The following is a 13,754-nucleotide window of genomic DNA, read 5'->3' on the forward strand; positions in this document are numbered from 1 at the left end:
AGCATTTAGATTGTTCAGAGCTGTTGTGAACTGACTTGCACAGTCGAGTGGTATGTTCAACTGCCACGTGCCTTTAGCCCCTAACTCTCGCGAAGGCAGCAGTAATCTGTCTGACCCTTGCCTGTGATGCTGAGCTGTGGTTTAGGAGGCAATTTTAAATAAAACTAAGCAAGTAAATCCTTATGGATAACGCAACACAGAACTTGTGATTTCCAACTTGTGACTCAGTCTTCCATCTTCTCTTCTTCTCCTTTATGCTCATTCTGTGGTCACCTGATTCAAGGGATAAAGTTTTTAGGGACTTGCTCTATACTTCCGTTTAAGCACCACGTTCATCTGTGAGCTTGAACAGAAAGCAAATATATAAAACGTTCAACCTCTAAATCATGTTACAAACCAAATGAAAAGTGTTTCTTTGAGGTGTTATATTTATTAAGAAAAAGACCTGGTCTTCTGCTTCTATTATTGTAGCTTTTTTTCAACACACCCTTTATTTGAAATCTGTCTAAAACCAGCAGTCCTCAAACGATAGCATCCCACCCGCTCTTTGCTGCATGAGAACATCAGCTGTCATTAAACAAGTAAGCGGTCCATTGCAAAGTCCTGCTGGGAGAGTTCAGATGGAGTTCTCACTGAATGAAGGTGAAGGTACTTAAGTAACACTCTCTTAATAGCATTATTTTTTTTTAATTGTGCTCAGATCGTTTTTCCAAACTAACTGTCCTGTCATCTGACTGTGGTGAGCTCTTGTGAGGCTGCTTAACTGCGGGCTTTTCCCTGTCAAAACCCTGCATAGACATATATGAGAGACATACAATGATGTCGAATTAATTCTCTGTGTTTGGATTTACTGGAGATAACTTTATTTTTGAGGTTTTCACAACATATGCAAAAGAGCACGTTAGATGCTCTTAAATTAGGCTGTAGCTCTGCATAAAAGAACCTTAAATCTGTGCATAGTTTGAAAAACTTATCTGAAAAAATAACATGACTGAATTGCAGCTCGTGTAATTTAGGGGGAAATTCTACGGAATTACTGCAACTTCTGCTTTACCTCAAAGATTGTGTCCATTATCATAAATTAGTGTGGTGTTTTATAACAATAGATAAGGATAAAAGCTCGCTCCCCCCCCCCCCCCCCCCCCCCGACTATTTCTTAATATCTTTTGCTTGATAATACTTGTGGTTTTGGCAGGAAGACTTTTATAATCCCTGAAGTCATCTGGGAAAGCAGCAAGCAATGCCGTGTTGCTAGACTTTGACCCGCTGTTGGATGGAGATAATGTTCCCTTTCAGTTGCTTGTTCAGCCCAAATGTTTGGGCAGGTCGCTTTACCGGTGCGCGTGCTGTTTGCCAGAAATGGGCAATACAAAAATGATTGGGGTTTTTTTTATTGTGTTTTTTGTTTGTTTTTTTGGGTTTTTTTTCCGAAAGAATGGTGAATGGTGCTGAAATTAAAGCACTGCATAACCTTTAAATGAGATGTCAGGTGAAGATGTGTATTTACATGCTCAAGTGAAGAAATTGAAATAAATTACCACTTGGTTTAGTGTCATTTTCTTATGATGTCAAGACTCATAAAGCAAGTTGTACAGCCTTGGAGCTTTAGTGACAGGATTTCATACCATTTGCAGTGATGACTGGGGTTGGTTGTTAGTGTTTTTTCTTTCCGCAGGCAGATTCCAAGCTGTGGATGCTGTGAGGATTGCTCGTTTGGCTTTTGATAACTCACTGCTTCACTTGCATTTTTCCAAGCAGCAAGCTGGGGTACAGCAGAAGAGGAAAGACGCAAGGAAATATAGACTGGGGCACAATAAGCGCGCGCTCTATGTTGATATGCAATCTTCTAAAGCTTCTCTGACACAGAAGTATTTTGTATTTTAACCAATTCAGCAAGTGTGTGTGCGCTGCTGGCTGAGGCTGGGCGCAGGTTTTGCCTCTGGAGCCACCTGCAGGGAGCTCACACAGCTGCGGCTGTAGCTGCCTGCCTTCGGTGTGGGGACACGGTGAAAAAACACACCCTACTTTAGTAATGAAATAAAAGTTAAATGCTGCTAAGGTTGGACCAGCAGAGGGACCCCTTAATCACTTTTTAATTTTTCAAATAAATTTTCTTGGTCGTGGTGAGGTGATGTGGAAAGATTTGTAATTCGGGCAGTCTTCCGTAAGTTTCAGTAATGCAGCCCTGCTAATTCATTTCAGGTTTTAAAATTCTTTCAAGGTCTATACACATTTTTAGATTGGGTGAGTTTGTAGCATGTTTTGGGCTTCGGGTGGGGTAATTTATTGTGTCAGGATAATAAACATGTTTGCTTTTTAATGCAGATGTGGGTAGTTAAGGCCTTCATATAGAGGCTTTCAAACCTTAAGCGCTTAACATTGTCACCAAACTAATAAAACTCGAGTTTGAGCAATATCCTATCAAAGTTGTATTTGAAAGATTTTGCAAGAAGTTTTAAAACCTCCTCAAACTGTTTTGTGTTTTGATTCTGAAGAATGGGATATACAGCATTTCCCTCATTCTTTTCATTCTAGTAAAATTTTTATGTGAAAACTTAAATATCTGAAATACTTATGTGAAAACTACTGAAAGAGAAACTTCCTAGTCGGTTTCACACACACCCCACCCCCATTTAATTTACCCATATCTGTCATAGCTAACAAGTTTTTTGCAAACAAACAAATAAAATCCCACAAACACCAAAACCCACCCAAAAACAAAAAAAAACCCGACTCCCCAGGCCCCCCAAAACCCTTTTTTTTTGCTAGGTGAATATTGCTAGGTGAAAGTAACGGATAGCAATTAATATCAATTTCATTATTACTTATTGTCTGTTTTCTGTCACTTCAAACTGTTCCTCATCCCTGGTTTATAGTAATACAAACGTTAAACGTGAAGTTAAAGACAAACCTTTTCGAACAGGAAAACCACCAAACTGGTTTAGCTCTTGCATAGATGAAGCAGTTAATTTGCTTAAAACATCTTCCTTTGGATATTGCAGGGGGTTTGACTATCAAATTTAGTCCACTGGGTTATTTTAAATCGTCATCCATACAGTTAGTCCGCTTGGTCTCTGCTGAACAGCACACTTAGTAGTTGGTGAATGACAGAAGGCTGTATTTCCAGGATATTAAAATAAATTAGCATTTACTTAACTGATTAACTAATTAGAGAACAGTATAATAAGCGATGCGTTTTCCCCTTAAAACAGTCAGGTTTGTTTCTTAAGGCTTGAAACCTTGTCTAGTCTTAACAGCTGCATTATGCATGATGTTCAATGCATCTTTTATCGAGGAGCCGAGCTCTGGCCTTGCTATGGTTTATCATCAGCAATGCTTGGGTTGAAAGTAAGTTATATTGGGAGTGCCAAGATGCCTAGAATTTTTATTTTTTTCTGAATTGTTGTAAGGGAAGCAGCTCGGAGTTACTATGTATATTTTAATTAGCAACAAGTTGTTCAGTACTGGACTAATTTTTCATTAATTTGTCTTTTATCCTTTATTCCTCATTCCTTGCCTTCATTTCAGTGGGGCGTCAGTTGAGGTCTGTCTCCTGTTCAGGTTCCAGTTTTCTTAGAACTGTTAAGAACTTAATCAGCTGTGAAACTTCTGTTCCCCTGTCAAATGTGGTTGAAATTGATAAGTTCCAACCATGGGCAGAGTGGGGAGGAGAGGCTTCTAGGGCAGTTGCCTGCACCTTATTTCCAAAGATAGGGGCTAGGTTAGCCTAGCCCCTAAGAAATTAAATGGAACTCAGCAAGAGCAATAGGATTGGTATCCCCATCAAAAGCACGTTTGGACTCTTACCTCATTCCCATTTTTTCAGCGGACTTGAAGCCAACTCTCTGTGAGGAAACTCATGCTACTTGGGTTTGCACATCAAAGTTGCTTTTGTTGGTGAAAAAGGAACTTTTGTTGCACGTAATTAATTGTAAAAGCTTTTGCTGCTTGTTGTGTTTGAGTAGACCCATTTAAAAAAGTAGAACTGTGATAAAAAAACACAACCTTTTTAAAGTATTTTGGTAATTCAGTCTTGTTGTGGAATATGTTTTACCAGAGGATGGCTCTTGTCTGTTGAGACAGTTGCATAATTATTTCTCATATAGTGTAATTTTCAGTGATCTGGAGAAATTATGTTTATTGTTTATAAATGATGGGTTACATATGCTTATTGTGTATTTGCTTTGTGGCTCTGACAAGTTGGACAAAAATGTATTTCACATAAAAGTTGGTTTTCGGGGATAATGTAGTTCATTCACAAAATCTCTTGGTGGTAAAATGATCTTTGAAAATATTCTCCTGCAGGTAGCTTGGTTTATTATTAGGTCAGTATTTCGCTCTGCATTGGCTTTCATAATCTCTTTACATACTTTAGAAACAGGCAGTTTATTGTTTTTGACACACAGTACTGGGTCATGAGTGGAAACAATTCGGGCTACAAAGTGCATGTCAGTTCAGTGCTCCTCTGCTGACGGCATGTCTGTCTGAAATCAAGTTTAAAAAATTGGCCCTGTCTCCAGCTGACTTGTTTTGTCAGGCTGAGTCATGAGATTAACCCTTGACTTGTCACCAAGGAAAAATGGAGTAAACAACTGTACCCAGTACAGTATCGCTGATCCAGCTATGATTCATTTCACTGTAACATGATTCTCTTAAGAAAACAAATTTCGGAGCAGCTGTTGCTCGGCTTAAATGGGGATTATAAAAATTGCAACCACAAAACAAAAACTTACTTTGGACTTCAGGAGCTTTTGGAATAGTTATGTGGTAGTAGTTGCTGCAAATAGTGTTATTGGTAAAAACATCGCCATTTTTTGAGCAGTCTTTCAAATTCTTCCGTTGCAGGTTTATATTTCATCTACTCGGGTGAAAGTGAACTTCCGTGGGTTAAAGTTTGATATGCTTGATGGAATTATGGTTTGATCCTGTAAGGTGAATCGATGTAGCAAATGTCCTGTGAGAAACAATGTTTTCATTCAGTAAATGTAGAGCAGATACAGTGATAAATTTCAAATATTGTACACTTAAGATTTTATTCCTACTGATGTAACTGAGGGTAGGACCAGTAATTTCCTTTTCAGTAAAATGGAATTGTTATCCTTTTGATTTGTGGGGAAGTAACTCAGGAGCCAATTCATTTATTGACTCATTATGGAGGTACCAGTCTTTAAACTAGTTTGTCCACAGACAGACGGCGTTTGCTGCGTCATGACTCAGTGGTATTGAACATATTGTCGCTGTTGTCTTACCCACGTGATGGCAAACGATGTCAATTACTTCCTTGTGCTGATAAACCTTAATCAGTTATTACTAGGTAATATTTCCTATATATTTTTCATTACAATTGCTCTGTACAAATATGGGGCAGTTGTAATGCAGAGAAGCCTCCCTCCCAATGCCACATAGTGAAGTTAGCTTTTTTGGCTGTGTATTTAAATGTGGGGGTTTTTTCCAATTGCTTGTAATATGGATGGAATAACATGTATTATTTGAGAGGGGGCTTGGTTGTGCTCTTCATCTCAAACACAACTATTTTGAAAACAGTATGAGTGTATGGAGGCGTAGTAGCGATTACAGCTATGTTGATGATAGTCTTTACTTTAAAAATACTTCCAGGGTAACTGGAGTCAGTTCTTTGAGGATCTAAAAGTTTCTGTGCTTGATTTTTCCCTACCCCCACCCGGGGAAAAAAAAAGGGTTCTTTTACTACTTCAGCTCTTGCAAGCTGAAAATGCAGTTTCCAGTGTTTAGGGTTTTTTTTCTCCCCAAGTTGTATGTTAGTCTGAATTAGTGATTTTAATCTAATGCACTATGAAAAGTAGCACATGCAAAGATCTGAAGATCTTTTAGCATATCTCATCCGTAGAGTCCTGAACATTAGTGAGAAGCTTTAAGGAATGGCATTGTTAGTTGCAAATCAAAGCTTCTTAGGGACTCTCTGGAGGCTGAAATAGGTCTTTGTGGTCCCTAGGGGACGAAGGAAGCCGCCAGTCACTCTGTGGGCCTGGTGATTTAATAGTCTGAAGTATAGCGATGTTCTTTTTTGCAGCTGCTGCTGCTACGCCTTTTGTATTGGGGAAGAGTTCAGTTCAGATATCATTAGCTTTACTGCATAGCTAAATAGTTCTGGACGTGCAGTTTGACTTGCAGTAAAAATGTAAGCGTCCTTTAGCTGATGGAAACTCCAGGAAGTGCTTGCAGCATGCTCTGAGCACAGGAGTCTCCTGACAGAGCATGTGAAGCTGGAGGTGTGAATCTTTTTTGTCAGTATGTGTAGATTTGGTGTGCTTATGGAGACTACCGTAGTTTTGTCCTGAAATAATGGACATTCTACAGAAGACCCAGTAAGATTTGTATCTGACCGCAGCACTCTACCACAGTTTGTCACCCTTGCAGATCATTTTAGTTCAGAACATGTCACCAACACACAAGGCACTTGGCATAATGAACCTGATATCTGCACCTTGCTTGCTTTCCCTGTACAGTGCCGAACTGAACTTTGCCCATTTTTTTTTTCTTTTTCCTTATCCTGAAGTATTTTCCTGCTTTTGTCAGGAAGGGAGGCAGGGAGAATTCACAGCATTGGCAGTTGACACAGTTAAGAGGTGGAGAAATGTGGGTTTGCTTTAACCTTTTTTTTTTTTTTTCTGGATTGGGATCCCTGCCTGCCTTCCCAGGAGCTGGGCTGGGAGCTGGCTGCGGTCACGCGTGGGCGATGAGCAAGGTGCCAGTGAGCGATGCCACCGCAGAGCAAGGGGAGCAGAGAGCCTCAGTGGGCAGGGATAACGGGAACGGGCAGGGACCGGGGATGCTGTGCTGCACCACCTGCATCTCTGCGATGCCCCAGAGTTGGGGTCCCCATCTGCCATGGGCCCAGAATGGCCTTTTCTGTACAAAACCACGTTACACACTATAGCAGGAGCCTTGGCTCTCGTTTCCCCAGGGCCATCGCACCGTGCCTACCCGATGTTAGAGGTGGATTTGGGGCGATTGCCCAACATGAGCATGTTGATGTGATTTTTGAAATTATGAATTTTATTTTTTTTCAAGCCGAGCATCTCGCGGGTTTGGTGCTTCCGTGCGGGGGCCGTGCGCCCCATTGCGCCGGCGGCCGCCGAAGTTGGGGGCGAGCGGAGGCGGCGGCAGGCGGCCGTGCCCCGCCGCCACAAGTGCTCTAATTTAATTAAAACAAAAAGCAGAAGACGAAGCGGCTGCGGACGCGTCCATTCGCCGCTCCCCGGCCGCTCGGGGCCGCGCGCCCCCTCGGCGGGCGGGCTGGCGGGGCCCCGCGCGGCCCGACCCCCGCGCCGCCCCGCGATGGTTCAGTCCTGCTTTGCATAAGTCGCCTCTGAGGCGCCCCATGTGCGCGGGCGGCGCGGCGGGGCGCGCGGGCGGGCGGCCGGGTGGCTGCGGCGGGGAGAGGCGGCGCACTTCAGCCCGGCCCGCCGCCAGCCGCGCCATGTACTGCGCGTACCCCGTCCCCGGGGTGGGCAGCAACTCCCTCATGTACTACTACAACGGCAAGACGGTAAGGGCGGCCGCCTTTGTTCGGGAGCCGCCGCAAGTTGGCAGCGCCGGGGGGTCCCCCCGTGAGGCGCCCCTGGGGGCGGGGGGGGGGGGGCGGCCTGTTCCCCGGGCCGGCGGCGGCGGGGCCCGCGGCCGCTGAGGGGAGCGGGGTGCAGCGCGGCAAGAGGGGCTCCTCAGGTAGGAGCTGAAGCACCGGCCCGGCTCCGCGGCGGCACGGGGGGCCCGGCCCGCAGCCAGGCGGCGCTCCCTGACGGGCCGGGGCAGCGGCAGCCCCCGCCCTGCCCGCTCCGCACCCGGGGCCCGCTGGGGCGCGGGGCGCTCGGCAGGCGGCAGCGAAGTTTGGGTCCCTGCGTGCCTGCGGCTTTGCCTTGGGGCTTGTTGGTTTTTTTTGGCAGGGTTTGTTTTTTTTTTCTTTCTTTGTTTGTTTTTTTTATATTTTTCTTGCAATATCTCTCCTGTTGCGAGCGGCCTGCCGGAGCGCCCCGCGGCAGCGCTGCCCGGCGGCGGGGGCCCGAGCGCGGCCCCGCAGCCCCTGCCCGCAGCGGGCCCTGCCGCCTGCCTGGCTCCGAGAGAGGGAAAATATTCCTGGCACCGCTGGAGGAGAAGGGGAAAAAAGAGATTCTGAAGAAACTAAATCTCCTCTTTCTGTTTTAACTTTCTGGCAATTGAACGGGAGGCTTCAGTTTCGCGGTAGATGCAATTTTTAAGTCCGCGTGATAACATTTTTTGATTTTGGTGTGTAAAAATCAACATAGAATGGCAAATTTAACACTGGGTTTTTTTCAGCCTGTTTACATTGTACGTGGTTTTGGCTTTCTTCTGGCACAGAAATGATATTCGGTAGGAAAAAGGGAAATGATGATACTGGATCTTTTTCAGCATTTTGCGTGTTTTGGGATTTACTTATTTATTTTTTTATTGCTGTTTTCTCATCTCGTGGGCCTTTGTGAGCTTTGTCCTTGTTAGCAAACTTTTTACCAAGATTTTTGCTCAGTGATAATTAAACTGTGGATCTTGATGTTCTTTAAAGACGCTGTTTGAGCTTCTTGAGTAAGAGAACAGATACTGGATAGGAGGTTAGGGGAATGAGTCAAATTGCTTGGTCTCTATTTCATTTCCTTTGGTATAAATGCCAGCTGTCTTTCAAATATGAAATTATTTTTCTTTCATGTCTGTTCCTAGGCTAAAACAATCTGTTTGAAGTTTTATGTGAAGATATATATAAGACTTAAGTAAAATTAACTATACAATACCCCTGAAGCAAAGGGAATATAACTTGCATGGAGTTTTGGTTTTATTCTTTCTAGAGCACAGATCACTCTATTACAACATTTCTCTTTGTTCTTGTAGCAGGAAAAAAGGCTTTGATCTTATTAAGTATTTCCAGGCATAGAGTAGATGGAAGTGCTGGGTACTGTCGGAGAGCATGGCTTGAAAATTGATAGCATGTGCCTGTTATGGGTCAGAGGTGACCTTTATGAGCTTGAAGAGTTAGTAAATAGATGGCAAATCATATGATGATCCTATATCATGTTGCCCAAGGTTTTATTCAGTTTTTTTTCTTTCAACATCTCACTAGTTTTAGCATTTTCTCTTCTAGGAATTCTGCTAGTTGGACTAAATTAGTAATTTAAATATACAGAAGGAAGATATGTGAAGGGTATGTGTGTGCGGTGTTGTTTTTTGTGTTACAGTTTTTGCAGCATACCTCTTGGTGTGTATGCCAAATATATGAACCTTTCCATAATGAGAACAGTACATACCCTGATTTTGATGTCTTAGAGCTTTTATTTGTATTGTTTTGTCAGTTATAGTTGGTATAATGTACCTCATTGTTTGAGTTTGAGATTTTTATTTAGACTATTGTATTAGGTTTCGGATATTGACATTCCTCGATACCTGATGTATATGAAATGTGATTTATTTATGCACAAAGCAAGTGGGAAATTACATGTAGAAAATGTGTGCATTAAACTTTTTACTAAACATTTTGCTTTTCAACTTCTTAAAATTTGAGGAAACCAGAGGAAAGCTTCATATTAAGCTGAAAAACAAGTATCTAAGCACCCCATTAGATGGCCATGTGTGCACCGGCACGTAAATTGAAAAGACAAAAATTAATTCAGGGCATTTTACTATTAGAAGAGGTTCAACTTTTGTAACTTATGTTATTTTTAGGGAGATACTGAAAGTGAAAAGTAGTATTTTAATACAAATCCCTTGATAAGGATTAAATTTTTACCATTATGTGTCATAGATGCTATAAAAAAATGTGTATTTCAAGAAACCTCACCAAATTAAAAAACAAACCTTAATCTGTTCTGTAAAGAAAATAAACCACTTGCACTAAACTAGAATATTTATTCTGGGTTTTCTTTTTTGATTGGGGTGGGGGGGGTGGGATGGGTGTGGGTGTAGTTTTGTTCTTGTCCTTCACCTGTTGATATATAAGAAAAAATGTCAGTTCTGGAAAGCTTACAAGATTTTAATATAGTACTTATTGAATATTTTTTTAAAAAAAATGCAGTTAAAAATTGCAGCTCTCTAAAGCTTTTATCTCCTGTTTCATTCATGAGCTATGCAACAGACCCCAAAAAATCAAAACACCTAACGCCCATTAAAAAAAAAAAAAAAAAGCTGCAGTAGTGTTTAGGTAGAAATGATAGCACAAATTAAAATAATTTTTTTTTTAACAAATAATTGAGCAAACTTCTTCATTCACTGGGGCATTTTCATTTAAATTTTCTCAAACGCAATAGCACCAAAATAATATTTATGTAATAGATGTTTTATCTTTTTTATGCATAAAGTACAGACTTCAAAGATTCCCACTTTTTTCAGTTCACCTACAAGTTTAGAAATAGATTTTCTAAATGTACTATAGAATTATTTCTATATAGTTTGCCGTAATGTGTCAGTTATCGCCAAAATAAGTGATTTAAAGGAACAACACTGATTAATTTTACTTTATAGCACCTATGACTGCTGCTTTGTATGAGAATAGATCTGTGGATATATTACACATTATTCTTGTATTATGCACATTGTATGGGTTAATTTGATATACCAGCCTATGAGTGTTTTTTTGAATAATTTTTTTTTCTCAGCATAGGCTGAGATTTTTGAACCCTTTTCTAAAGTGGTGTTACTGCACCTTTCCACGGTAGGCTTCTACAGTGTGTATTTTAAACTCGGGAAAAAATCAACATGTATATATTTTGTATCTTACATAGTGCTTTGTGACTGGGTGTTTTGTGTTGTGTTTTTTTTTGTAAACTAGTTTATATTGGGGTTTTCGAGAAAATGTTTTTTTTTCTTGAGAATTTTGAGTGTAAAAGACTTATAAATGCATTTCTTTGTGTGCATACATACATATGGGTATGTGTGTATAGAGGAATAAATACACACAGGTGTGAGTATATATGTGTATATTTGGGTATTTATTTTAGTGGAGAAAATGCCTGCCTTGCAGCCTTCACTTTCATAGTTAAAGCAGAGAGAAACATGTTAATAATATTGTATGATGCTTAGATGACATGACAGCAGGCCTTTCTGTAGCTGTTATGCAATAAATAATGTACAGAGTCTTTTAACCTCAATGTAAAATGCTTTCAATTTGTAAATTTTGGAGCAAGCAGGTGCTAAAAAGAACAATTCAATTCTGCTTTTATTAGTATTGGGCCAGTTAGTATACAGGGAGAAAAGTACAATTAAAGCTGTTCTGTACCATATGCTGCCCACAGCAACTTAGGCAAGGTCAAAGCTAACATTTGTAAGTCAGGACAAATATAAGATCATCTGGAAAATCTCTAGGGGTACACGGCTGTGGACATTGAATAAAGAGAGGTAGTAAACACTGGTCAGCTGGATTTTCCGCTCTCCCCCCACCCCTGGTTCCTTTCCCTTCTCTTTTCCCCTCCCCATCCCACTAAAAAAAGCGATGAGCTACAATGCATCAGCCCAAGAGAGTTTCCTCTGCTCCACTCCATTGGGTTGAACTGCCAGTCTACTGAGCAGTGGTCCCCTGCCAGAAGGGTGTCTTGTCTGCAACAAGCTTTATTGATGCTTTAAAGTGAAGGTTACATCCGTTTCCCTGGGCAAATGAAAGCAGCCAGGGATGGGATCAGGTGCTGTATTGGATGGATCTATATTTCTCAAAATGTGAGCACCAAAGAGTAACACACCCTCATTTGCTTTCATAATCATGTGCATGTTGAAGTCCATTTGCAGAAATAATCTGTGTCGGAGGTATAGAAACTTGAGAGTACTAGTGAGTTCAGAGAAGAGAGAAACAAATGCAAAAGGTAGTGTTCTGTCTGCTGCTCACCTTCCTGTGGTCAATACTCGTGATGGGGATTCCAGCCACAGCTAGAGTGGCCTTCTGAAACACAGGGGACAGGCTAAAAAGCAGGATAATTAGTTGCAGTTTGTCCATTTTTTTTTTTCTTCCTTAAAATCTGAATTTAATCCCGAATTTTTGAAGACGTAGTTGGATACATCCTTTAGTAACAGTGTAGTTTAACAAGTGTGGGGAAGAGATTTTACTTAGCAACAAAATAAAAAAAATATCTTCAAGCACTCTGTATTTTTGTTACGGCAGTGTGTCTGCTGCCTTACCTTCTTTTTCCTCCCCTCTCTGCCTCACACTACAATTTAAAAAATGAAGTAAAATCAAAAGAAAGGAGCAAAAGGTTTCTATATACTGAATTTGGCATTTTTGGTAAGTTTGCCTATCGGGTTTTAACATGACTTTAAAATTGTCATTTACTGGGGAAGAAGCTAGGAGGTATTGCTGCTGTGTATCATTGCAGTGGGATTCTGCATTTCAAAAATACCCAAATAGGCATGTATAGCATGCCTAAACTGCATAAACATTTATTTAAGATGGAATTGGTTTAGCTACTTCAAGGAGTTTGAATTTTATACCTTCCCTAAAAATTGTCGTTGGATTTGCAGACAAGACTGATGCTCTGTTCTCCTAAAGAGGTGTTTTATTTTCGTTCTGGGTGCTGAGAAGAATTTTTAAAATGTATGAACCTTTACACCTGGTATTGGAAACAAAAAGAATGACTGAGGATATGGTATCCTGATCTTGTATACTAGGGCTTTTCACTTTACCATTTTGCTTAAATATCAGCTGAACAAGAAATTAGGGTGGGTTGGGGTTTTTGGGGTTGTATTTTGGTTTTTTGGCAGCTTCTGTTTTGCTGTAAAGAGGAACATGGAAAACTATAGTTACTATTCTTCATTCCTGAAGTTTTAGTGCATGATTTTGTCAGAGATATAATAAACATGAAAACAAGATTCCTTTTCCCAGAGCAGCCTTTCAGCAGAATTAGCTTTTGCCGCAAAACCTGCAGATAATACACTGTAAAATTTTGCCACATGTACAAATCATTCATCAGTGCGCACTTGCTTAGTGCATGACTGATGCTGATGGAATGTAGATAGGCTACTTAGCAGAGTTTACAAGCTACAGAATAGGTTATCCATCTCTGCTGGTTTCAAAAAAAAATTCTCTTGTCTCCAGCAGCTTGATAAATATTTTCCTGAACTTCTAAGAATTGTTAATAACTAGGCTTAAATGAGTAACATAATTCATAATTCCACAAACAGTATGCGTGGTGGGAGCCTTGGTCTTGAGATAGCGTGAGCTCATCAGAAGTAAGGATTGGTTGCTTCATTGCTATTTTTTAATCTGCTTTTAACATTAATCTTAAACATTGATAAATATTTAAGAATTTGAAACAGGTTACAGGAAAACTGCCTGAGAGGAAGTATTGCCAGCAGGAGGACTCTTAAGTGTTATATTTATTAAATGCATTTATAGAATGAGACTTGGAAGTTTTACTTAGCATAAAATTTGGTAAACGCAGATCTTTTAATTAATGTTCATGTTGTTGGCACCTGTATGAGTAAACACACTGTGTAATCCTTTGATATGCCATAGATATATTAGGTCTGTGTAACTTTCATGATAGTGCTTATTAGGTATGTTAATCACCAGGGCAGGTTTCAGAATCGGATGATGTGTTTGTTTTGCTTAAACCTGATGTAGTACAGATAATGCTTTCTCAGCTCCCACCACCCCCCCTCAAAAACATCTTAGTTGTCATCCTGCCTTTCCCACTGGAGAAGCATAAACCAGTTCAGGGTGTGGAAGAGGCCAGTGTGGGTCTCTGACTTGATGTCCTTTGCAGCTCATTTGTCCTACTTCCCTCAGAAGT

The 13,754-nt window shown here is 40.8% G+C and overlaps 1 protein-coding gene across 14 annotated transcripts in view; it reads left to right on the forward strand.

Annotated features, from left to right (window-relative positions):
• Window positions 1–13,754, forward strand: part of TCF12 (transcription factor 12) — a 174,085-nt gene that overhangs the window by 126,018 nt on the left and 34,313 nt on the right. For 2 of the 14 annotated variants that reach the window (XM_040600212.1, XM_040600214.1), the window contains exon 1: window positions 7,388–7,528. The exons of 9 other annotated variants lie outside the window; for them this stretch is intronic. In XM_040600212.1, coding sequence (XP_040456146.1) covers window positions 7,460–7,528 — 69 coding nt within the window. In that variant the 5' untranslated portion in view covers window positions 7,388–7,459. Of the gene's footprint in view, window positions 1–3,700; window positions 3,871–7,387; window positions 7,529–13,754 lie in introns of those variants that run through there. 3 more of the 14 variants (XM_040600216.1, XM_040600215.1, XM_040600213.1) reach the window with 3 other exon arrangements.

The sequence above is a fragment of the Falco naumanni genome, chromosome 7 (genome assembly GCF_017639655.2).
Source record: "Falco naumanni isolate bFalNau1 chromosome 7, bFalNau1.pat, whole genome shotgun sequence".
Lineage (NCBI taxonomy): Eukaryota > Metazoa > Chordata > Aves > Falconiformes > Falconidae > Falco > Falco naumanni.